Raw genomic sequence first — 27,381 nt, 5'->3', positions numbered from 1 at the left:
GTGGCTGAGACAGAGGGAGTCAGCGATGTAAACATGACTGAGAACAGAGACATTCCTGATCAACATCATCTTTTCTCTACTTTTACTTAAGTGAAGGATTTGTGTACTTTTGCCATGTCTGAGAATGTACAGTATATGAACATGGTGGCCCACATGCGACCTCATAGGGAAGTCTTTCGAAGTAAAACAGATAAATAAATGCCAATGAAGGTTTTTACTGAACATCAGCAAAAGCAAAAATATTTAAATATAATATTTATATATAAAACAAATAGCCAACACTAGAACACATTTCAGTCAGTAATGAACATTAAAATAACTGAAAATTATCACGAGGTTTATTATATGTGTATCGAATTTGAGTGATTTTATAACTTCTCATGACCTTTCACATCACGATCACATTAATATATAGGCGCTTTAGACGTGTCCGTTTTTTTCTGTGCGATTGTTGTTGTTTTTTTTTTTTGCGTTTTTAACACGTTCGGGCAGTGAAATTCTCAACTTTCGAACAAAGTTTATCGCTAACTTCAGCTGACTTATAACTTCAGCAGTCAACACTGATTGGTCTGGTTCATGAGCTGGGGGCGGGACTTACTATTTTTTCTTGGGTCCGTCAGGTGTTCGTCACCGAATAATGAATAAATACTTCGGGTCGGATTAAACCATTTTTAGGTAGGGGAGAGGGGGAGATAACTGGGTGGGGACAAAAGTGTTGAAAAAACATCTTTCATGAAATGTGGTTTGTGGTTTTCATTCAAATTTCATGCAAACAACTAATATAAATATTAAAATTATTCGTAGAACAGGGGCCTCTATATTATAACTGCTGGATTTTGCGGGGCTCCTTACTATCACTACCTTTCACTCCACTAGCAACGACCCTGCACGTGTTGTTTGTTTTTGGGCAGGAAGAAAAATGTTATTCTAGTAGTAGTTGTGGTGACAGAACGTCTCCGATGTCTGTCCCGTCGGCTCATGAGCAGCTTTTCGGGAATCAAGATTTACTGTATAACTGTAGCTGAGCTCCATAATCCCACATTATCATCAGCTGGGAACCGCAATGCATTAGCGCGTTGTGAGCCGTAGTTAACGTTTAACTAATGTATATTTACAAGAAATGGAAACTGGGTGTGTAAGTAACTCCCTTGAGCTTTGCTTACTGTGGTTTACTTCAGGAGGTTTGGGTTCGACCTCTGCGTTGCCCTTGATCATGTGTGTAGTGTTACATCTATTACTCAACAAGGCCCCCCGAGTTCCCTTGTGTCAGAGGCGCCTGGAGCTCAGCACAGTCTCCGTCTCCTTACACTCATTTCTCAAACATACTCCCTCTCTCACTTTTTTTGTTCTCTCATGCTTGTGCAGAGTATGTAGCAGCACAGCTAATAATGTAATAGTAATTCTTCGAAAACGTGCACCTATTGTGAGGAATGTTGTTCCCTCGGAATCAGTGTTTTTTCTTAGGAAAAAAGACAAGACGACAAAATTAGTCCCTACATACGTTTTTGCCTGATGAGCGCGCTGAAAGTGGCGAGGAAAACCCCCCCCTGAAAAAATCTCCATTCATTATAGTTTCATCATTGTCGATGTTATCAACTGTTCACCAATTGACACCAACGCAAAACTCTTCATGGTAATTGTAGCCCTAAGCCATTGTAGCAAACCGTTTCCGTTCATTACAGACCAAATCCATCTTCATGAATCTTGAGTTCAACCTTCTACAGCAGAAACCACTTCAATTATATCTCTAATGAGCGACAGAAAAACAGCGGTGAGGAAAAACCCCTTGAGACCAAATAAGGAAAAAAAACCTTGAGAGGAACCACACTCCAAATGAGTGGCACCATATTGTAAATAATTGTTTACTATTTGGGGAAAAAAAGCACAGTTGTGTAAACAGGAAATTTGCTATAGTTTTATCATGGAGTCTGTTTAGTCAAAGTTATCATGTTTGTCACCTGTTTTTTGGGGCAATTGCAGTCCTTCCCAGGAAATCGCATTAATTGCGATCGCGATGTCCGTAAAATTCTATGTTGAATACTTTATAAAAAAAAAAATGAAAAAATAACCTCAATGTAAAATAGTACTCAACTTTATTACAAACAGGTAAAAAAAAAAAAAAAACACTACTGGTTCATGAAAATGTGCTAAATTAAATGTATATGAACAAATTAATTCATCTATAATTAATCAATTATAAATAATACATTTGATAGCACACAATGAACAGAATGGTATATTATATATATAAATTATAATATTAGAATTCGTGGTTCAGGCGGAACCAGTGGGTGTGGTCTAATATCGTAATGGGCGGCTTAAACAACGAAGCGGCTTATTTATGAATTTTTCCTGGGTTTTTCCCGGTTTCACAAACTTCAAGCCAAAAAACTGAGCGACATAACATTAGACTAATGAAATTTCCGAACAGAAACGAAAAAACGCACTTCACCTGTGTTCTGAGCTGCACGGCATCGGGAGAAAAAACTTCCATCGGGTGACTTTTAAACGCACGGCAATACCAAAAGATAAACTCCTGAGAGAAATAGTTGTGAAAGGAAGGAGGAAGACAGTGAACAATGACTTTCTTGGTCGGCTACTGTTTAGATACAAGCCGTTGTAACGCGTTGAGTCAGGGTGAAGCTCGCTTCTGGCATGCTATTCCCAAAATACCGCTATGCTCCTAAAGGAAGCGCAACATATTTCACACGTTACACCGTGTGTAACGTGTCTTTCGTTAAAGCCCGTGTAAAGTACATTAGTGTAGACAGGTGCGGCTTATTTATGTTAAAAATAAAAATCTTTGTAAAATTGTGGGTGTGGCTTATATATGTGTGCTTTATAGTCCGGAAATTACGGTAGTTATTTAGCATTTTTAGGGAGAATCTCCAGTCTGCTTTGTACAGTGTTCTTCTGGAGAAATGGGCTGTTCTTTAAATGTAATTAAAGACACTGGAATGCTGTGTTATCGCTTGAAACCCGCTCACTGTTCAGCTTCCTTGGAACCGCTTTTTTTTTTTTTTTTTTTTTGGGATTTCTTACCACCTCATGCTAGAACCACACCGCTAGCTTGATTTCCACGTTATTCACATTCCTTTATCTATCTACTTTATTGTGTCGGACTTTTAATCTAACACGAAGTAGAGTAGAAAAGGGGAATATTGTTCATGCTTGATACAAATTGTTTTTTTCCTCTCATCCGAGATTATAACGAAGATCTCTGACCCTCGTCCTGTCTGACCGCTCTTCTCCTGTTCCTTCTTGTCGATCCGTAACGTCTCTCATTCTGAAACGAGTAGGACCCCTAATGCTAATCTTCTAATGCCAGCTGTGTCTCTTCAACAGGCACGGGAACATTCGGCAGGGTTTTCCTGGTCAAGGACAAGAAGACGAGGGGCTTCTTTGCCCTGAAAGCCATGAAGATCCCAGACGTCATCCGATTAAAACAGGAGCAGCACGTTCACAACGAGAAGGAGGTTCTGACCGAGGTGAACCATCCCTTCCTCATCAGACTGTGAGTAAGCATTGGAATTCAGAATATATATACTGTATATGTACAAGGTGATATCAGAAAGTTTCGAGACGTGCTCTGTTTACAAGAAACAGGTGCTTCCTGGGACTGCGCGTGCAGCCTTGTGCTGCCACCTGTTGGCATGTCACAAGAGCGGTCTCGGAATTTCTTGATACCACGTCGTAAAGTGTCTTGAGTTCTGTATTCTGTCATTTCAAGCCCCGTTTCTGCACGTAGGTTCTGGACGCACCACGACGAGCGCTTCCTGTACATGCTACTGGACTACGTACCAGGCGGCGAACTCTTCAGCTACCTGCGCAACCGCGGCCGCTTCAGCAACAGCGCCGGACTCTTCTACTCGTCCGAGATAGTGTGCGCCATCGAGTACCTGCACTCCAAAGAGATCGTCTACAGGGACCTGAAGCCCGAGAACATCCTGCTGGACCGCGAAGGCCATATCCGCCTCACCGACTTCGGCTTCGCCAAGAAACTTTCAGATCGGTACGAGAACAAAAAATGCTCCCGCACTTATTTACACGTGCAGCAGTTGTACGTATTACACCCAGTCTTAAACAGGCTTCTTAATACTGCTAAGTGTTGTGGGTTAACACACCTCCAGGGGTGGATTTGGCAAGCCTGCTTTCTTTTGTATACGTCGGTTTAATCCTAATAACTACCTACACCTGCTTTTATTTCCTTCCTTGCCTCCAGCGGGTTCAGAATTCTTTTATGCGCAAATAACAGCACGATAGAGGCGCTTTTTTCTGAAGAGTGCTGTTTTAACTATGAATATAAAGATCTTGGTGTCGGTCACCTTCTAGTATTTTTGATAGCAGAAACACTATAAAGAGCAACAGTCATTCATTTATTTACTAGTTTTTTGCCACGACGAGGATCCAGTTACAGCACGCACGCATGTGGAACGCGTGCGGTAACGCCGTCGGCACACGCAACCGACCAATCACGATGCAGGAAGTGCTGAAATTAGTCGAACAGCCGATGATTTCGGTCATTTGACGTTATCGCGGCCACTTAAATGTCCATCGGAACTGAAAGGACGTTAATCGGGACGATTCAATTTGCACAATTAGATTATCTTGGAGCAGAACAATTTCTTTCGATTACAATTCTGATGTATGGAATAACACCATGGATTGCTTTTTGTCCGTTTGGGCCTGTAATAGAAACGATATTCAAACGTTCAGATACAAATGGGAAAATACACGTATATTATCCGTTCACACGTTTAGTTCAGAAAATGAGCTTCAGACGTAGAAAGCCGACGGACAAAGCATCTGTAGTCGTGGTGTATACTGCGCTGGGACTGGAACAAAGTACATATCAGGCTTGATGTAATAAAAAAGGTTTAATTTTGCGCAGAAAAGGCTGTTGCAAGACTTCTAACTCCTCGCCCTGTCTGCCTGCACGGTTATTTCTCCCTGAAGAGAAAGCCACCGGTTTCTAAATAACCTGAGTGAAATTGAAACCCCCCCACCACACCCCCAGCAGCAGCCCTGTAAGCATCACTCAAATGTAAAAGGAAAAAAAAAAAAGATACCCGGGGTGTTTTGCAGCCCGAGCTGACCCTCGTGCATTTAAACCTATCGGTATGTCATTTTCGCCCATTACAGACCAGGGAGAGAGGAATAGATTTGGAGAAGGATGTTCTCCGATGTGCAACTGACCTAGTTCTAGAACAGGAAAGCGCAAAACAACTGAAAGGCCCACTTGTCTGATTGTGTGGAATTTTGCAATGTGTAAACACTGCCCCCCAGTGGCTGATGCACGTTATGGCTAGTGGACAAACGTATTGGGACACCAGACTTTTAAAGCCATATGTCGTTCTTACCCAAAACTGTTACCACACACAATTGTATAGGATGTCTTTGGATCTGGTAGCGTTCAAGTCTTCATATAATGAAATGTCTCTGACCGCAAAGCCAGCTCCATTAAGATATTTTTTTTACATAGGTTGGAGGGGAAGATCTAATGCTATAGAGAACCGTCTTGAACACCTTTGGGAATATTTTGAATTCTGACTACACTTCAGGCCTCCTCATCTCACAAACATCAATATTTGACTTTACTAACACCCTTTTGGGTGAATGAGCACAAATCTAAACAAGCACACACTCAAAATCTTAACTCTTTCTGTATTAACTCTGTATGCTATGTGACTCTCAGGACATGCCTCGGTCTCTATAGTGTTGATACGTCAATCTACGTATAAATTATTGGTTACTTTCCAAATAGTAAAAGTATATCGGCGCAGCTACTAATAATTATATATAAATATATGTATGTATGTACGTTTGAGACCGAGAGAGAAACGCGGGAGGTACCTTTCCCAGCGTCCACACAAAATCGGCATCACCACAGCGACTAAGCGAGTCGGTGTGTCTCCCGACAGCACTAGACGCCCTCCCACAGCTGAGAGAAAGAAACCTCAGCCGAGCAGCAGCGAGGGGCCACAGCGAGCCCAGCACGACTACAGCGCATCATTTACTGCAGGCATTTCCACACAGACAGTCTCAGTTTTAACTGGAGTGCTCTTCTAAAAATCACATCCAGTCACCCAGCGCGCCTGAGATACTGGAACCTTTCTATTTTTGTTTGTTTTTGTTTGTTTGGTTTTTTTTTTTCCTGTTTTTTGGAAGAAAATGAGTTCCTCAGAATTGAAGTCGCACTCCTGATGCTTGAGAAAGTAATATGAGGACGAGCCTAATGGAACGTGTCCTTGTACATTTTCTCCGGATTTGGTTACAGGCGCTCTTAGTGGGTCGAATGCGTGTTATTTTTTTTTTACATCAAATGGATAAAAATACACTGGGTTACTGATCATAAGCTCAGGCATTCCAGCCCACTGTTGGGCCCTTAAGCAAGGCCCTTGACTCTCATGGCTACCCCTAGTTTCTAACATCTCTAGGATGTGCGAAGAAAGCATTTCTCTGTGCTGTAAGGTGCACGTGACGTATAAAAGCGTTCATTAAAATCCCATTACAAACCCAAAAGTGCGCCGCGACCCCGCCAGCTTCGGCGTACACCCCTCCGAACGAGAATACATCAGACACCCAATCGCATTTTCAATCACTATTTCTAATAATAGGATCAGAAACCAGGGCAAACATATCCCTGTGTCTGATGGAATAAATGCTCATTCATTTGCACGAGTGTGATTCGAAGTGAATACATAAAACCCCGTGCGATTTACGATCAGACGGATTGTAGATTAAGACAATCAATGATTTAGATTTTTACTGCTCCCTGATGGTTTGGTTCATTTACATTTATGCCAGACACCCTTTTCCAGAGCGACTTATATGATCCATACGACCGAGAAGCTATAGCGTTGAGGACCCAGGAGTGGCAGCTTGGTGTGACTGGGATTTGAACTTATGGCCTTCAGATTCAGAGATCAATGTCGTAACCACTAAGCTACGACCTCAATAAGCCGCTATGAGTTCCCATGAGTTTTATTTTTTTCTGCCGTGATTTGTGGCTTCCAAACATCTATGTCTATGTACTGTGGCAAGAAAAACTCCCTTAAATGGTATGAGGAAGAAATCTTAAGAGAAACCAGACTCAAAAGGAAAACCCATCCTCATCTGGGTGATTATAAACCATGAAAACATTACAAAAACCCCGAGAGTGAGAAATATATTTATGTGAAATTGCCACTAGTCACAAGAGGATACAAGGAGCTGCACTTCAAAACGGATTTTTTACAGATTTTTTTTAAATGGGTCCATTTGTCTGGTTATCAGAAACGCACCAATCCGCCAAGCTGCTAGTTCTCAGTGTAAAAAGAGGTCGTTAGTGCGGAATAGTAAATCTTCTCTACTGCCAATCAGACGATGAGAAGCTCTCGTATGCATGGAAATGGTCATCGAATCGCTTCGCAGTGGAATTCACATTCAGCTTTTAAATGCGTATGAATGTATTTATTTGTTTTTTTTAATCCATGACCGAGCTCCATAAACAGAGCCGTCAGATTATTAGCTACACCTATTTGGCGTTCAATAACAGGAAATCACAATTTATGGAAAAGGAAACGCGCGCGACACACCGCTTTGCCGCCCCGTTAGGCGATAGACAAGTGGACCTAATAAAAGCTAATAAATTGGGAATACGCGGCACAAATCGTCTCATTATATCCCACCCGTGTTCTGTGCAGCCTACACATAAGACGGGCAAACATCTCAAAGCGGCTGTTATTTATTTAATTATTTATCTCTCCTCCCTCTCCCCCCCACACTGTATATTTACATATATACAGTGGAACCCGGTTATGTCGATGTCCTGGGGGGTTGGCAAAAAGCGTAGAGATAACCGATGATCGAGATAAACCAATATGGCGGCAATATATTAACGTGCTTGAAATTTCTTTATGTACATGATGTGCGTTATTAAATGAGAATGTACATGCACATGTTTTTGGAGGTTTTTTTACACAACAGCGTTGCTGCGATTTGTTTGATGAAGGCATGCTATAAAAATACATACATGTTTGCTAACATCAAAAGGCATATGTGCACCAACTAACAGCAGAGATTTACCAGTATACAATACAAACCACCGTCCATTCTCAAAACCAACCTTTATTATATTCTCCAACATTGCAAACACACAGATCGCTCACAAAATCACTAAAAACGTGCGGGGTGTAGTTCGTTTTTACAAAAAGCTAACCAGTGTCAACATTAAATTCTCGAGTCATTTCACTCTGACACACAGCTCTGAAAAGTATCCTATACACGGTTACTATGGTTTCGTTACAAAGTCTAAAATGCTTTGTGCAGATGTGCTTGCCTGTGCTGACTGCACACTTGATACAATGTCTTCATCTGTGATCACGCCATCAGTAACGACGTAAGGGCTGTCAAAACGAACACGTCAGCGAAAATGTATTTTAACGCCACTCATTGTATTATCGTTCGAGGAACGCAGAGCGAATATCTGTTTGAACTTTTTTCTAAAAAATAGAAAGCAAGAAATATTTTTTTTTAAGAATTTAACTTTTAACGCAACACACATTTATTCATGACGTCCTTCCTTTACTCAGATAAAAAAAATTAATAAATAAACAGAAAATTCCACCGAAAAGTCATATTTAATCATTAAACATTTGTTTTACCGAAATCTCTGTGTAGAAACGTCCGTGTGGAAACGTGGCAAAAGTTTGGTGTCCTGATGATTTACATAATTTAAAACCGCATAAATACTTTAAAACGTTTACAAGAATATTTTGTCTTCATGCGCCATGTTGGCATGCGTTCGCATAAATCATCCATAATTGGCCATGTTGATTTGAATATTAAAAAAAGTAGTAATATACGGTGCATTTGTTCATTAAGATTGATTTCAGAGCTCTTTAGCAGGCCACTCAAGATCTTCCACTCCGACCCGTGTAAAGCGTAACTTCACTGAGCTTGTCATGCTGATATCTGATTTTATGTCTTCATTATTTTTGTGGTAAAAGTTTGGGCAAGAACCACATATGGCAGGTGTTCCAATAATTAAGATAATTATCATACAGTGTAAATTTGTCTAATGAAGTTTTTTGTAACTCTGCGCAGGACTTGGACTCTGTGCGGCACTCCTGAATATTTAGCTCCAGAGGTGATCCAGAGTAAAGGTCATGGCCGGGCAGTGGACTGGTGGGCTCTGGGGGTCCTCATTTTCGAAATGCTTGCTGGGTGAGTGAACACAAACACACATAGACTGGGTTATTAGATGTTGTCCATCAATTGGCTTAGTAATACAGAGTACAATAACAGTGAGAGAAACATAAAGGAACAATATGAGCATGGAAAATGTACACCATCAGAGGGCAGCACTCATCTTCACTTTGAGACAACCAGAGATCGGATCATTGTACTGACTTTTTTCTACTGACTGAATCAAACCTTTTTTTTGTAATTTAGTTAGTTTTGTTTTTGTGATCAAAAATAAAATGTTACATTTTCAATAAGCAGGTCATACACCAACATTGACTATAGTTCGAATAATTAAGATTTTTCATATCTTATACCTTTATGAGATTCACGTGACAAACGAACGAACGACTCGGACCAGAGGATTCGCGAGATGAACCACTCACTTCTGTTTCCTGTGTAATGCACTGCATAGCGTCTGTTTGAGTCATGTTGTAAAAGAACGAACGACTCGGACTAGAAGAGTCAAGCGGTAAACTACTCAATTTAGTTTTCTGTACATAACCAACAGAGATTTTGCGATGCCATGCTCGTCCAATAGAAAATGAACGAATCCTTTTTGAGACGACTGAATCACATTAAAGAACGACTCGTTTTTCTGAATCACATTAGAGAATGACTCGTTCTTCTGAATCACATTCGAGAAAGACTCGTTCTTCTGATTCCCAATAAAGCACGACTCGTTCTTCTGATTCACATTCAAGAACGACTTGTTCATGAACGACCCAACAAAATAAAAGACCACGACTCGTTCTTCTGAATCACATTCGAGAACGACTCGTTCTTCTGAATCACATTCGAGAACGACTCGTTCTTCTGAATCACATTCGAGAACGACTCGTTCGTGAACGACCCAACAATATAAAGGACCACGACTCGTTCTTCTTAATCACATTCGAGAACGACTCGTTCTTCTGAGTCACATTCGAGAACGACTCGTTCTTCTGAGTCACATTCGAGAACGACTCGTTCTTCTAAATCACATTCGAGAACGACTCGTTCTTCTGAATCACATTCAAGAACGACTCGTTCATGAATGACCCAACACTATAAAGGACCACAAACACTACCTTGTTAGCAAAGAAACTGTGAGACAATGCCAGCTTTTCTATGGCTCAGGACTGATGTGTCATCTGACATCTGGCCCGGGTTTGTTTGCTGGCAGAAATTATTTAATGATTTAAGAGCAGCGTGGATGCAACATCAGTGTGGTAAAATAGCAAAACTGGCAGCATTATAGAAATACCTCCACAACACTCTTATACAATAGCACTGGGTCGTAGACTCTCGAAGGAAAAAGTTCAAATCTAGACCTTTTAAACCCAAGATTGTCCTCTTGATTGAGGTTTTATCTAGAACCCTGCCAAGAGATTAAAAACAAAAAGGCAAAGAACCATTGAGAGAGAGAAGGTATTTGTTTAACAGTGTCATTTATCGCAACATGGCAGTAGACAAAGTGAATTAACATAAAGTGTATGTACACCCACCCATAAGATTCATAGGCGCTTTTTGAACATTCAATTCCACATCTAGTCCCCATTTGCTGTTAATAATAACCTGATAATAACCTTCACTCTTCTAGGAAGATGTTTTACTAGATTTTGGAGTTTGCTTGTAGAGGCCTGGGGTGCAGTCTGCTTTCTAATTCATACCAAAGGTGTTTTATTGGAATGAGATCAGAGCTCTATAGCAGGAGATCTTCCACTGCAAACCCATGTACAGCACATCTTCATGAAGCTGCCTTTGCGCACAGGGATAATGTCATGCTGGAACAGGTTTGGGTCTCCTAGTTCAAATGAAGGGCAAATGGAATGCTACTGCATCTAAAGACATCTTCTACAATTGTGTGCATCCAGTTTGGAGAAGATATTTTATTATTATTATTATTATTATTATTATTATTATTATTATTTAAGCTTTTTATCCAATGAAAGTCCAAAATGACACTGAGATTAATATGCAGCAGAACAATTCAAACACTGGAGAGCAAATCAACACTTCAATAAGTAACTGCATCGTTTTCCTTTTAAGATCATTCTGTATTTACATCTGCTCGATATTTAATAACATCCAGCCAAGTAAATACAGGCCTGGAGCTTAATTTATGGAAAATACTAGCGTATTACATGGCAGTCACATATATTTGTCAGACAATTGGTAATTAGATTTGATCCCGTGGTTGTTTCTGGACTTGCTGAAATATTAGTCTGCATCTGGCGCTGTTATTTTTCAAAGCTGCCCTCCAGATACCCTTGTAAGCACCCGAGCATGACCACTAGACACAGCTTAAACACAGGCATTTCATTTTTGCTTGTCCAGCTGCGAAGCCTATAGCTGCCCGATCATTCTCTCTGTTCCGAGAACTCGTCTGTGCTATAAAACGAATCACCTTGTCGCCACATGGTAACTCAAAAGCGCCGGGCTTTCCTTGGCAAGCAAGGTAATGTTTGCTCAGAAAATATAATACATCCAGCATCCAAATCTAAACGCTCGTTTGATTTTCTCTACTGTTCCATAACTAACGTGTTTATAGCTTGTTTAGAAGCTCAGCATCTACATTCAAATGATATTATCCTATGTTTTCTATTTGAACAGATGTATGTGGGGAGGTATTTAAATTGAACAAATGGTTTAAAAAGTTCAGTCAATTGATGAAAAAAAACGCTTAACCCCCAGAATAATGAGCACCTACCACTGGAGTCAGGTATTTCAATCAGTTTAGGTATAGGGTTGCCCCCACCCTAATATTGAGCCATCATTCGTTTTTTTTCTTCCGTTCTTTTTCCGTTTAAACAGAAATTTCTTTCACCTCCTTGAGTTCAAACATTGGACTCCTTTTTGAAAATCCATGTGTTTTTTTCTTTCTTATTTGCCCCCAATACTGCAATCTGATCGTTCAGGAGGCTAAGAAATGGGCTTTAAAAGGAAGGTGTTTCCTTCCCAACTTTCTTTGAAAACCTTCTTCAGATTGGCCAGTTGGTTCACAGAACTGCATGGTACTGAATCTGGAGCTAAAATGACTCAGAACTACAGGCCAAGGATAATTTCTGCAAAGCTTACATAAAGATTAAAGATTGTTGATTTTTTTTTTAAAAGGGATTGAAACTAATTTACCATGTTCCAAAGGTCCAAAAAAGGCTCCTTCTAGGGGAAAACACCTAAAATAACTTCAGAAAAATAACCCACCTGAAGTATCCTGAGACCCTGAAAAGGTTTCTGTAGTGAAAATCCAACAACAATATCCTGAAAAGTTTCTGCAAAGGAAACCCACTTATACTCCATGTGACCCTGTTAAATTTCTTCTGGTGGAACCCCATCTGAAGGCCTGAGATCCTGAAAAAGTCTTTATGATGGAAGTCTACTTAAAGTTTTTAAAATTCTGAAAAAGACTCGTCCAATTAAAAAAAAAACCCTGAGGTCTTGAAAACTAACCGAAAGCTCCTGTGATGTTCATAAGAGTTCCTCCAAATTTTCCTAGAATTCTGAATTGCTTATCTGATCAAACAGTAAGCAGAACACATCAGTTCTGGTCTTGGCTAGGACTTTGCTGTCTGTCCTGGAGTAACCTCCATACATCGTCATAACCTTGACAGATTCTCATTACTGCTTGTGCAATAATTCACATTCTTCAAACTACAGAATGTCTATTAATTACTCACAGCTGTTAAAACCAAAGAGCTGCTCAAGTGTTTTGTGGTGATTTTTATGCGACTGTAATACGTCATAAAAATGCTAAGCTTGATTCATTGAGGTAAAGAACAAAATGAAAAGATGCTAAATTTTTTCTGGTCTTCAAGCATCTCTATCACTTGACGATTCAAAAGTGATCTGTTCCAATTCATCACAGTTCGTGTATCTGATGCTGCAAAAGACAGCTGTTCCTGTGGTGGCAATGTATTTAAGAATCTGTGTTCTCCATCCATTTTGTCTGGCTAAATTGAATTTGACGTTTTTTTATGCAGGTTTTTGTAGCATAAACTTCAGCTCCTCCATCTGAACTTTCTCTGTTCTAAATGTGCTATACAGCTTCTTGCAGACGACTGCGTAGTGGAAAAAGTGAGACCCGCCCGTCTTACTCCCCAGCTTCTTTAGAAGTGTTCAGTCCTGAGAGACAGAGACCCGCTCTTGGCCCTTGGTGTTTTTTCCAGTCCTGTTGAAGCCACACACACTCTCATGCTCCCTTTCTTTTCTTTTTCCTCCCCTTCCTTCTTCGTCTTACACAAATTTATAGACTCATTTAAGTCTAAGTGGCTTATAGAGTTCCTCTGTCTCATGTGCTTTGTCAAAGTCCTCATACCGGCTCTTCAGAAATGTAGTGCAGGCTTTATAATAGCGCAGTTTCCTGCCTGGTGCATTTAACAGTGCATTCATGCAGGTCTTTCCTGGTAGTCAGGGTGGTCCTGGAAAAAAAACCTGTTAAATGAAAGTAAAAAAAAATGTTTACCCATTTGCCTTATTGCACCGGTGTCTATATTTAGCCTGTGCTGATGCATAGCATTGTTTTAGGTGAACATTGGGGACAGTTTTTGGGGGTCTTTGTCAGATTTAGTGAAAGAGAACTGACTTATGCACCTTAGTCAAGAAGGCATGGACTCAGAACCTGATGGCTACATTGAGTAGAAAGTGAATATAGAAGGTGTGGCCCCTGTGCCTTAGTTTCCAATAAAGAAGATATGACCTCTTTGCCTTAGTTTCCTATATAGAAGGCGTAGCCTCTTTGCCTAAGTTTCCTATATAGGTGTGGCCTCTTTGCCTAAGTTTCCTATATAGAAGGCGTGGCTTCTTTGCCCTAGTTTCCAATATAGAAGGTTTTACCTCTTTGCCTTAGTTTCCTATATAGAAGGCGTGGCCCCTTTGCCTGTTTCCTATATAGAAGACGTGGCCTCTTTGCCTAAGTCTCCTATATAGAAGGTGTGGCCTCTTTGCCTTAGTTTCCTATATAGAAGGCGTGGCCCCTTTGCCTGTTTCCTATATAGAAGGCATGGCCTCTTTGCCTAAGTTTCCTATATAGAAGGTGTGGCCTCTTTGCCTAAGTTTCCTATATAGAAGGTATGGCCTCTTTGCCTAAGTTTCCTATATGGAAGATGTGGCCTATTTGCCTTAGTTTCCTATATAGAAGGTGTGGCCTCGTTGCCTAAGTTTCCTATATGGAAGATGTGGCCTATTTGCCTTAGTTTCCTATATAGAAGGTGTGGCCTCTCTGACTTAGTTTCCTGTATTAAATGTTTGGCCTCTGTGCCTTAGTTTCCAGTATAGAAGGTTTGGCCTCTGTGTCAGTTTCCAGTATAGAAGGTTTGGCCTCTCTGTCTTAGGTTTAAATATGGAAGGTTTGGCCTCTGTGCCTTGGTTTCCAATATAAAAGTAGTGGCCTTAGTTTCCTTCTTTAGGGTATAGTGAAGTAGGCACAGCCTCTATGTCCTACAACTTTAGTAAAAGGGATTGTGGTTTTTGTCAATCTCATTCCTTATATGTTTTTTGTTTTTTAATTTTGAATACAATTATTGGCCACAAATTGAAAGGTGCCTCATATTAGTCTAGAAGAAGATATATATACAGTACAGACCAAAAGTTTGGACACACCTTCTCATTCAAAGAGTTTTCTTTATTTTCATGACTATGAAAACTGTAGAGTCACACTGAAGGCATCAAAACTATGAATTAACACATGTGGAATTATATACATAAAAAAAAGTGTGAAACAACTGAAAATATGTCATATTGTAGGTTCTTCAAAGTAGCCACCTTTTGCTTTGATTACTGCTTTGCACACTCTTGGCATTCTCTTGATGAGCTTCAAGAGGTAGTCACCTGAAATGGTTTTCACTTCACAGGTGTGCCCTGTCAGGTTTAATAAGTGTGATTTCTTGCCTTATAAATGGGGTTGGGACCATCAGTTGTGTTGTGCAGAAGTCAGGTGGATACACAGCTGATAGTCCTACTGAATAGACTGTTAGAATTTGTATTATGGCAAGAAAAAAGCAGCTAAGTACAGAAAAACGAGTGGCCATCATTACTTTAAGAAATGAAGGTGAGTCAGTTCGAAAAAATTTGGAAAACTTTGAAAGTGTCTCCAAGTGCAGTCACAAAAACCATCAAGCGCTACAAAGAAACTGGCTCACATGCGGACCGCCCCAGGAAAGGAAGACCAAGAGTAGTCTCTGCTGCGGAGGATAAGTTTATCCGAGTCACCAGCCTCAGAAATCGCAGGTTAACAGCAGCTCATATTAGAGACCAGGTCAATGGCACACAGAGTTCTAGCAGCAGACACATCTCTACAACAACTGTTAAGAGGAGACTGTGTGAATCAGGCCTTCATGGTAGAATATCTGCTAGGAAACCACTGCTAAAGAAAGGCAACCAGCAGAAGAGACTTGTTTGGGCTAAAGAACACAAGGAATGGACATTAGACCAGTGGAAATCTGTGCTTTGTTCTGATGAGTCTAAATTTGAGATCTTTGGTTCCAACCACCATGTCTTTGTGCGACGCAGAAAAGGTGAACGGATGGACTCTACATGCCTGGTTCCCACCGTGAAGCATGGAGGAGGAGGTGTGATGGTGTGGGGGTGCTTTGCTGGTGACACTGTTGGGGATTTATTCAAAATTGAAGGCATACTGAACCAGCATGGCTACCACAGCATCTTGCAGCGGCATGCTATTCCATCCGGTTTGCGTTTAGTTGGACCATCATTAATTTTTCAACAGGACAATGACCCCAAACACACCTCCAGGCTGTGTGAGGGCTATTTGACCAAGAAGGAGAGTGATGGGGTGCTGCGCCAGATGACCTGGCCTCCACAGTCACCGGACCTGAACCCAATCGAGAGGTTTGGGGTGAGCTGGACCGCAGAGTGAAGGCAAAAGGGCCAACAAGTGCTAAGCATCTCTGGGAACTCCTTCAAGACTGTTGGAAGACCATTTCAGGTGACTACCTCTTGAAGCTCATCAAGAGAATGCCAAGAATGTGCAAAGCAGTAATCAAAGCAAAAGGTGGCTACTTTGAAGAACCTAGACTATGACATATTTTCAGTTGTTTCACACTTTTTTTTTTATGTATATAATTCCACATGTGTTAATTCATAGTTTTGATGCCTTCAGTGTGAATCTACAATTTTCATAGTCATGAAAATAAAGAAAACTCTGAATGAGAAGGTGTGTCCAAACTTTTGGTCTGGACTGTATGTGCACCACTAGTACTCTAGATTTCCTGAAAGATTAGCGATAGCTCCCCACTTGTATGAGTACATTGCTTCCTCTTTGATCTTACAGGAAGCCGACTTATAAAAACCTCTGACAATTGTCCAATAATGGGTTTTCAGCACGAGAGCCTGATTTCCTAAGCATTAATGGGTGTTCCTTTCAACCTGGACCGGCTTTCACGAATGGAGTCACAATAATGAGTAGTTTTACACTGGCTCTGGTGAGAAAAGTTTGCTTTGATGCTGTACTCTAGTCAACTGCACTCACATTAAGTGCTTCCACCTGCTGCTCTTGCATTGAGCCAACTGTCAACATGCGTTAAGGCTGTGCTTCTTTAGGCTTATTATACCCTTATGCAGGTGTAATAGCACAGTGTGCCAATGTTGTTGTGGTCCAAGCCTGAAAATGGACATAGTTTTGGACATTTCCATCCACACCCACCCAGCTTATCCTTCCCTGCCTTTGTCATGGTTTCGGAAATTCCAAATACCTGCAGTGTTGGAAAAAGCACATTCAGGTTGCGAAATCCAAAGTATCTAATTTGTTTCTACTCTGCGTCACTAACCCCTAGTTAAAATAGCTTAAAATGTCTTATGCTTTCTTGCCATTTTTCATTGCTTGGCTTTAGAATTCGCTTTGTGTCGGCAGCCCTGCTGCTAAATCCATTACTGTAACCAAGCTATATGATTTCGCACAAAGGCATCATGATGGTGAAATCCCTGATCTGAAACCAGTTTGTCTTTTTTTTCCCCACTGGTGTTTATATACTGTATGTTTATTCATAAAAGCTATTTTCTACTTACTTTCTAAAACAAAAGCCTATACCTAGAGCTTCCACTAATCGATCAATCTACAGTCTTCCATTTCTACCAGCTGACTATTTCTTTCACAAAGGTATTGTTATTGTCTTATTATTACATATACTGCCATAGATATTCAATAGGTTAACAAGTGAGTATATCAGTTTTGTGACACAAATAACCCACATATATACTGTATACACTGATCAGCCATAACAGTCAAATGTCCTAGTACCCCTTGTGCTGCCTAAACATCTCTGACCTGTCGAGGCATAAACTCCACAAGATCTGAAGGTGCGCTGTGGTATCTGACACCAAGACACTAGCAGCAGATCTTTTAAATCCTATAAATTACAAGCTTTAACCAAACAAAGTCCATAGATTGAACTTGTTTGTCCGGTAGACTTCAAAGATACTTGATCAGATTGAGATCTGGGGAACTTAGATGTTGGGTCAGCATCTTGAACTCTTTGTCCTGTTCCTCAAACCATTCCTAAACATGTTTTGCAGTGTCGCATGGCACATTATCCTGCTAAAAGAGGCCACTGGCATTAGGGAATATCTTTGGTATGAAGGGTTCTACTTGGTTTGCATCAAAGTTTAGGTTGTGCTTCCATGGACTACTTTTGATTGGTACTGTTTAATAGGAACACTGCACAAGACCTGCTGTTTTGGACATGCTCAGACTCACGTGTAGCCAGCACAATTTGTCCCATTTTAAAGTTGCCAAAATTTAAGCTTGCCTATTTTCCTTGCTTCCAACACGTCAAATTTGAGGCTGATTGTTTGCTTGTTGCGTCTATATACCCCACCCATGGACAAGTCCCGCTGTAATGAGACAATCAACATTATTCACATCAGCTGTCAGTGATTTTAATGTTTTGGCTGATCACTTAACAGAAAGTGTGCCACCCTTTCCTATGATTAATCCTCTAAGCCCTGCCTTGTTTAAGTGAATTATAATTTGAATAGGAAGTAAGATTTTGACTGCTAAAATGAACAAGGTAAATTGGGTGCCGCAAGAAAAGTGATTACTTGTAATGTTGTGTAATCAGTGTGTGTCTTGAAGTACTAAGTGTAAATATGGTCACTTACCTTGACTGCGATCACACTATACGACAGTTTGTCACTATGCTGAGACACTACACTGCTCTAAACCAGGTTTGGGATTAGCTCATTAAGCCATAGTAAATGTTAGAGTCGTTCTAAAGCATCCACTATTCATAACTGTTACACTGGTTACAGGGTTCACTTATAATCATATTTTTTTGCATTGTACTGCAAATTTAATTCACCTCAAGTCTGCTTTTGTATCAGCTATGTGTATATACCCCACTGCACTCTTACGTTCACATCACACTGTATCTGTTACTTATTTCTCTCTCTCTCTCTCTCTCTCTCTCTCTCTCTCTCTCTCTCTATATATATATATATATATATATATATATATATATATATATATATATATATATATATATCTTTTCTCTCTCTCTCTCTCTCTCTCTCTCTCTCTCTCTCTAGAGAGAGAGAGAGAGAGAGAGATGTATTCTCTTATCATGGTTCAATTCTAATGTAAATTTCTCTTTAGGATGAATAAAGTGATCCATCCATCCAAACAAACAATTGACCATCCATCCATCCATCCATCCATCCATCCATCCAATCAAACAAACAAACAACTGACCATACATCCATCCAATCAAACAAACATCCATCATTCCAAACAAACAAACAACTGACCATACATCCATCCAATCAAACATCTATCCATCATCCATCTAAAACAAACAACTGACCATCCAACCATCCAATCAAACAAACATCCATCATCCATCTAAAACAAACAAACAAATGTTTATCTAAACAAACAAAAATCCATCCATCTATTCATCCATATATCTATCCAGAAATTCATACAAACATCCATTTATACATCCAATCATCCACCCAAACATACACTCAAAGTTCATACTCCTGAATATGGAACACACCCTCATCTCCTCTGCAAGAATTTAAAATAAACTCTTAATAAACGCACACAAGACTATAAATACTGCAGGAATACGTCCTGTGCATTGTGTGACGTAGTGTGAATAGCGTGAATAAGGAATTGACAGACACGGTGGCTTTATAGGTCATCCTAACCAAGGCGCCAATATTTTTCAGTATTGGAAGAAGCATTACCGTAACTGAGCAACCGGAGACACATCATTTGTTACTCCTCGTCACTTTACACGGATTTACCAAATTCAGTAGTCCTGCCAACAAGACCGAGTGCTCTACATTAGTCTTCATTACTTCACGGTTTTTTCAACAGTAATCTGACACAATAATCTTTTTGCAGTAGGAAAGAAAGCAAACCGATTTTACTTTATTCCACGTTCATTTGCAAACTGTCAGGTTGTTCTCTGTTGTGAAGGTGTTTTAAAGTTATGGTCTTCTAATGCACACTAATCACGGCACTGATATTTTCGCAGGTACCCGCCGTTTTTCGATGACAATCCCTTCGGCATCTATCAGAAGATCCTGGCAGGAAAGCTAGAGTTTCCACGGCATCTGGATTTCTACGTAAAGTAAGCCAAACGACACAAAGACAAAACGAACGAGGATTAATTGCCCATTCTGAGTTAACAAGGTGCCTCGGAAAAATGGGGCGTCCATCAAGTTTATTCATTTTGCTAATACGCCGTCTTGCAGATAGGTTTGCCTCTGTATTTGCCGTTTACAGGTCACACGCTCACATTCTCAGCGAAACGTGCTGCAATCTAATCTGACTAGCGCTGATGCGAACCCATTAGCTCAGACCCGAGACAGCTGCAGCCGAGGAATGCACACTTGTTACTCCCTCTCCATCTTTCTTTCTCTCTATTGCTACCAACTCCTCTTGCACAGCTTTTCGACTCGCACCCTATACGTCAAGCTTAAGGCAGTTTGGAAAGATGGCTTGATGCAAGATGATCAGTCATCTTAAGACACCTTCACGAAGTGAAAGGAAGATTAATCAGAGCAGCAGGCGTTCCGATTCATTTCACAGCATTACTTTTGGCATTCTTTGGAATCCTCAAGCCAGAATAGTGCAATTTGCAGCAGTGCTATGTACAGAGGAGAAACAGCTGTTTGAGTGTTCTATGTATTAGACATAGAAATTGGTGATATAAATAAGATGTTCAGAATCAACAGTTATTGCAGGGGTCCACAACATTCATCTTTTTTCTGTGAGAGCCACGTAATTTTTCCTTTCCGTCTGTAACAGAAAATAACATGGGCCGGCGTGACCACCAGTATTATTAATGTGGAGATTTTATTATGATTTGAAATGTTTTCATTGACCCTCCTATTGCTAGATTAGTTTGTTGTAATGCATTATGTTTAGCATATTAAAAGAGCATTATTACTCTCATAATGATCATTTTTTCATAAACTTTGTCATAAAACATTTACTTACTTATGCATATGGTTAATTGCCAAATCTCAGAAAATTAGGCAAGTAACTAGAGGTCAACCGTCAGTGGATTTAACGATACCTATGATGGATCGCACTTGCCGAAAACCAATTAATCAACTATATATTTATATATATATATATATATATATATATATATATATATATATATATATATATATATATTTATATAAGATAGCGCTCTTTGTGCAGCGTGCAGTCTTGCATGTAAAAACAGCACATGGTGTCAGTGATTCGCCTCTAGAGCGAATCATGCCGGGCCGGAAGCCGGAAAAACTATCCTTTGGGATTTCTGACAACCTTTATTATCAAATGCGTAAAACATACATTTATATTCCAAAATGTGTCTCTGGCATTATTTAGAGGGCCGTTCCAAATGTGGGGGTGGGCTGTTGTTTTGAAACCCGTGAGTTAATTGGTTTTGAACAAATACTTAAACATATATGAATAGATGCACAATTTAAAAAATGGTTACACTATACAGAGTGTCAGGTTGAGACCAGAAGTGAGCATGAGGCCTTGGATCCATTACTGGAAACGTGGTACCTTTGTGGGTAAGGCATTGGACTTTGGATCCAAAAGTTGTTTGTTCAAATCCCAGCCACACCAGGGAGATTACATTAATGACATTTGGCAAACATCTTTATGCAGAGTCACTTATGCAGCCGAGCAATTAAGGGTTAAGGGCCAAGCAATGGCAAGAGGTGATGCTTGAATTTAAACTTATAATCTTTCGATCAGTCCAACATCTTAACCTCTGAGTTACCACTTATAATGTATCCTTCATACCTAATTCCACTGGCTACAGCAAAAATTCCCATGTGATCAGAAAGTTATTGGCAGTAGGGTACATATTTATAAAAAATAAATAAAAAAGTACTTTTGAGGTTTTGCCCACTTTTGGTTTAAATTCAAATACAGATCAATGTTGCAGATTTGATGTTGAGGTGTGTACATTTCTGCTGGATCTCTGGTCCTCTTTCTAAAGGAAATCACTGATCATCATGAAAATGTTGAAATACTGAGCTGAATTCCCTAGAAGACAAACTACAGTGAACTTATTGGGAGAGTGTGAACAGAACCCCTGCAGGATTTTTAATGCATGTTGAATTTAGAAGTTAGGAAAATAAGGGTGATATAGTTATAGTTGTATGCTACAGTCTAATGCCATTTATGAGCAAATAGGGTGAAGTTTGGAGGCATGTGTTATTTCTGGTCAGAGCTATAAACAGAAAAAAATACGTCATTGTTCTATAAATATATTCTTAGCATTGGCAAATGTTGACGGAATGCCAGTTTAGGGAAAGTCGGTGGCATTGGGCTGGTGGTAGTAACTCCGAATTCACCAAATTCACATTTGATGGAATCTCTATGTTCTGGTTTCAAATCCAGTGTGAATTATTTAAACCCAGAACATTTTGTTGATAAGTGCTTGAAGTATATATTTCATACCGATTCAGCCAAACAAGAAGCTTTCCCAAGCCTAATGTTTCCATTCAGTACAGCAACCCGAACACCAGTATTATAATCACACTTTCCTATAATACCTCACTGGACTTCAGCACACACTCGAGACATTTGAAGGCACTTGGAGAAACTTCAAACGCTGATACAGACCTTAAAGCCGAGCGCATTCGTTTGAGTGGCGCTTTGACAGCGCTGAGTAGGCCAGATGTTGATCTGTATGTCAGGAGAGGCTTGAAGAGAGACAGACAGGATATCACACATCCTTGTGCACCAAGCCGAGTCTTCCCGAACACACACATCCAAAGCATGTCAACTTGGCAATGTAGTAACCAAAAGATTTACGAGGTCTTCCGATAATTTACATGGCATGAGAGATGAACATCAGTGAATACAATAGACTGTTATGAAAGCAGCAATAATTCATGGCTATGAGGAATATGTCTTGGTCAGAACGCTGCTTTTATTGTTACGGGTTGTCATGGTACAGTCCTTCCAGTATGATATCAAACAGACAGAAACAACGAATGTGTTTTGAAGGAAATAAATAATCATCATCATAATGATGTAATGCGAATACCTCCCGAAATGTCGACTATCGTTCTATAGCAGTTTTATTCCTTGTAGCATACAAAGCTACCAGTACTATCGGTTTATTTATTAGATATTGAACTCGCACTGTTTAATCTTTATATATATATATATAAATATAAATAATTGTTTTTTTTTTTTTTTTTTTTTAAATGTCTGTTATCACTTGGATTACAGCAGCTGTAAACAGTTTCTCACTTACGGCTCTTTTTTAAACTTTCCTGGAGTTAGTACCATAAATGCTATCATGGAGTCACGTTACCTTCTAATAAATACGCTATATGGACATAAGTTTGTGGAGATTTTTGGAGGTTTGAGTGTTTTAGTTTAAGTGAAGGGAAAATTGAATGCTAGCACATCTTAAAACATCCTGTACATTGTGTGACCCCAACTTTGCGCTAACAGTGAGGGGATGAACTACATACGGTTGGTAAAGTCTCCTAACCGAAAACATCAATATATCAACATTAAATAATGTTATAAATAACCAGTATATAACTGGACTTGGGTTACAATTTATGACCAGTCAGATTACAGTAGAGTATGTGGAACTAAACCAGTTATCACACAATGTTTACATGATTACGTATTTTTTAATCAGTGTAAGAGAGTGTCAGGCTAGAACTGTTTTTCAGTTAATAACATGCTATAAACTTTTTTTTAAAAGATTTAATGGAATATTTTGGTGAAGTTACCAGTTGGATAAAGTAAATGACTACATTAACAGGTGATTAAGTAGCCAAAAGCTTAATTATGCAGCTCTTATGTCCCCTCTTGATGTCTATTTCTATTCAGGGATCTCATCAAGAAGTTTCTGGTGATTGACCGAGCGAGAAGACTTGGGAACATGAAGGTGAGAATGATGTTCCAGGTTTTTTTTGGCATTTTATCCATTTTATATTTTATTTGGGATATAGCACCTGGGGGGAAAAGCCCACAATGTTTAACTAGTGTCAACATTCACGTCTTACCATTTGAGCGTAACTTTATTATTTGGGTAAAATTTTAGGATCAGAAACGGAAGAAAACGTTTAAAATTGATTTTCTGAAGAAGAAACAAGATATACAAGCTATTAAACTGGCATCATTTCACACTATCAATAGACTGTATGCAGTGGTCCCCTGGATCTTGCGTTTTAAGACGAGTTCCGAAAAACCGCTAATTTTGGACGCAGCCCCTATGGTACCTTAGTGAATTTATCTAGACATTGTCACTTTAATACAACAAATGTGTTTTAAAGGTTTTTTTAATTTGTTAGTAAAAACAGTTTAAAATGTTATTCTTAACATTCCTGAACATTTGGTCCCACTGCGGATTCCCCCGGGTTTTAAGATAATCCGCAACTTGCTGTTAGTTAGTTTTTAAATGTGAACCTGTGAATTTTCCAAACCGTGAATTATCGGAGGTTGACTGTAACACATTTAGTATTAAGGGGGCCGAGCATGTGTATATTGTATGCTTTCTGCTTTTTTTTGCGTTATTTTCCATTTGGCAGCCTATAGAACATTTCAGACACCTTATATTTAATTTTCATGTTTGTCACCCAAGTACCACCAACAGGGCCAATTAGTACAGTACAATTCTACTATAATAACTCAGTCCAATGACATTGAAATGCGACTCCCTTCATTTTTGGTTCATTGTACTGTACCATGATGTTAATTTTTGACCCATTCGATTTTCTGGTTCATCCAAAATAAAAAATTAACTTTTTTTTTCTTCACCAAACAGGAAGTGTTGAAATATTTTAAGGCCAAATCACTAATGACTGCAACTTAAGAAAGTCCAAAAAGGTAATAATTTACCTCTGTAGTGTTCATAATCCATAATCCAAATTCATAATAAAGCTAATACTTTTATAATCACCTTTACAATGTTCTACTGGTGTTAGTTGCCAGGAGGCCCCTAAACACTGTAAAATGTAGATTTTCTACTATATTGTTTCGAAATCTACAATCTAGAACTGAACCCTGGACTGAGCATGAATCCCAACCACAATGAAGTTCTGGCAGATTAAAATTCACCAAAAGGGAGAAAATTTGGATTTGTAAATTGCATTCAAAATTCAGCTCTGCATTTTAGAAAGACGAAAAAATGCATAGAAAGAAATCCCATCATGGTCTAGAACTTGGGTGACGTACAAGATTCTTTGTACAGAGGTACTGAAAGGAGGATTGAGCCTGGAAAGTGTAGCAGCGAGTCAGACTTACTCCGAGCCGTTTCAGTCCCCGATAGAGTCAGTTATTGTCGCTTTAACCAGGTGGAAATTTCCATTTAATGCCAGTCATGTTTCATATTGTTCTTCACCAGGGCAGATTTGTCAAATGAGCATTTGGAGTGGCGGCTGAAGCGTGGCCGTGCTCAGTTTCGATGTTGATGTCATCTGTGCTTGGAAGTTGTTGAAATCATATGCGTCCGTTTCCATTTTTCCCCTCAACTGTAGTTATGGTATTAAAACCACATGATTATTCACAGCAAATGTGGACTGTCATACCGCTTACAGAATCTGTCTCTAGCCATGATTTGTATCAAACTATCAAAAATATGGTGTCCATGCAGAAAGCACGCTTGGATTAACTTCTCACAAAGATCTTTGATGTCATTTTATTGCCGTCACGGTCGTCTATTGCTCATCTGTCTCGCTTTTTTTCCGTCATCTCAGCACGTTGTTAAAAGCGAGGATATGGAAATTAGAGCGTGCTCATTCACAGGAAGACGGACATCGTCTTTTCCTGTAATACATCATACTACTTGAAGGTCGAATCGATATATTTTATAACGCCAAAGTCATCTTACGAACATACCACATGTTTCCTGTGTGAACTTTTGCGTTTCCTTGATACGGCTCGCCTTATCGAACATGAAGGCCTTGCGAGTTTCACAATTCCCCACGCTATATTGAAGAATCTTGCGCAAACAATCCCATATGCATGAGATCTTTTGTTTGGCCGTGCTCCCATATAGACAGAAACGCTTTCTTTTCGCACGCATACGTGTTCTTTTATCGATTTCTGATTTCGGCAAGCCGAGGTTGAGCTCCTTTGCTCATGATTCTGAAGTCTCTTAGGCCCTCATGTGCTTCTTATTTGGCAGAACGGAGCAGAGGACGTGAAAAAGCACAGGTGGTTCAAGGCGATAGACTGGGATGCAGTGCCCAATAGGAAACTAAAGGTAAGCCTCTTTCATCCAAAAGGATTTTGAGCCTCGCAGATGATTTAATATGTAACACATAATCAGACTTACTTACAATCTCATTTACAATGAGATTAGACCTAATGACCTAAAATGGTCAGTATTTGTGTAAGGGATGGATGGATGGATGGATGGATGGATGGATGGATGGATGGATGGATGGATGGATGGATAGACAGACAGACAGACACACACACACACACACACACACACACACACACACACACTTTATTCATCCCAATGGGAAACTTACAGCTTCCAGCAGTATCCACAAACATCGACAATAACACATGCAATAAATACTACAAATGTTAATGTATGTTGTAGAAAAATGGAGAAAAGCCTTATGGACATCTGACCGTAAAATGTGTGTGTTTTTTGAACATTCAGTTTAACATTTAGTCCCCATTTTTAATTAATTCTCTCGACTTTACAGGGAAGATGTTCAACTAGATTTTGAGATCTTCCACTCCAATTAATGTAAACTACAAAACTAAATTTTGATGAAGCATTGTGCACAGGGGGATTGTTATGCTGGAACATGTTTGTCTCTCCCAGTTCAAGCGAAGGGGAAATTTCATGCTACCACATCCCAAGACATCCTATACAATTGTGTGCCTCCGACTTTGTAGTAACAGTTTAGGGAAGAACCACATGTGGCTGGAAAAGTCAGATGTCCCAATACAGCACTGACCAGCGATGAAAGGATTTTTTTTCTAGAGATGAAGTCATTGATTGATGCTAAAATTGGCTTTTCAAATCCTTATTTTATTGATTTTATTATTATTGTACTTTTTTTTTTTACAGCCCCCTATAGTTCCAAAGATATCTCACGAAGGCGACACGTCTAACTTTGAAGCCTACCCAGAGGACGAGTGGAAAAAGGACACTCCAGTGTCACCCAAGGATCTAGAGATTTTTAAAAACTTTTGATGATGGAGAAAAAAAGAAATGATGGAAGAAAGTTTTCCTCCACTGGTGCAAAGTGTCCATTCCATTCACGGTGGCCAGTCTCAGCCTGTTTTTTCTCACACATCTGGATTGACAGATGCAGAGTACAACCGATGATCAAGTTTACCCTCATCAATATCATCCTCAAGATCGCGCATGTGGAGAAGGAAGCACTATTTATTATATTCTGTTTCTCTGAGCCTACTTTTCTTATGCAAAAATAAAAAAAGCACCAAAACAGAGGTGTCTAAGCCAAGAAGACATTGGAAGCTAGTAATCCGATACAGTTTACATCGACATAAGCTATCGGGGAAAATTTCTTTGGGACATGTCGCCATGTTGTGTGGCTGTGAAGTCATGTGACACCAAAAGCCAGAAAACCCAAAGGGTTAGACTGTTTATAATGTGTTTAGCTTTGTTCTTATTTAAGTTTTTTACTATAAAGACAAACATGATGTCATAAATTAGGGATGCATCGATACTTTTCCCCCTAAAT

At 39.6% G+C, this 27,381-nt stretch overlaps 1 protein-coding gene across 1 annotated transcript in view; it reads left to right on the top strand.

Moving 5' to 3' along the window:
• The window catches only part of prkx (protein kinase X-linked), a 39,581-nt gene extending 12,456 nt beyond the window's left edge, over positions 1-27,125 (top strand). The window contains exons 2-8 of the mRNA XM_046837920.1: positions 3,346-3,514; positions 3,749-4,012; positions 9,088-9,207; positions 19,701-19,796; positions 23,537-23,594; positions 25,836-25,913; positions 26,742-27,125. Of these exons, the coding sequence (XP_046693876.1) occupies positions 3,346-3,514; positions 3,749-4,012; positions 9,088-9,207; positions 19,701-19,796; positions 23,537-23,594; positions 25,836-25,913; positions 26,742-26,867 (911 nt within the window). The 3' untranslated portion in view covers positions 26,868-27,125. The remainder of the gene's footprint in view (positions 1-3,345; positions 3,515-3,748; positions 4,013-9,087; positions 9,208-19,700; positions 19,797-23,536; positions 23,595-25,835; positions 25,914-26,741) is intronic.
• The last annotated feature ends 256 nt before the right edge of the window (positions 27,126-27,381 follow it).

Source organism: Silurus meridionalis, chromosome 24, assembly GCF_014805685.1.
Source record: "Silurus meridionalis isolate SWU-2019-XX chromosome 24, ASM1480568v1, whole genome shotgun sequence".
NCBI classification, from domain to species: domain Eukaryota; kingdom Metazoa; phylum Chordata; class Actinopteri; order Siluriformes; family Siluridae; genus Silurus; species Silurus meridionalis.
The sequence above is the reverse complement of the archived record's forward strand: the minus strand, read 5'-3'. Positions and strand labels throughout refer to the sequence as shown.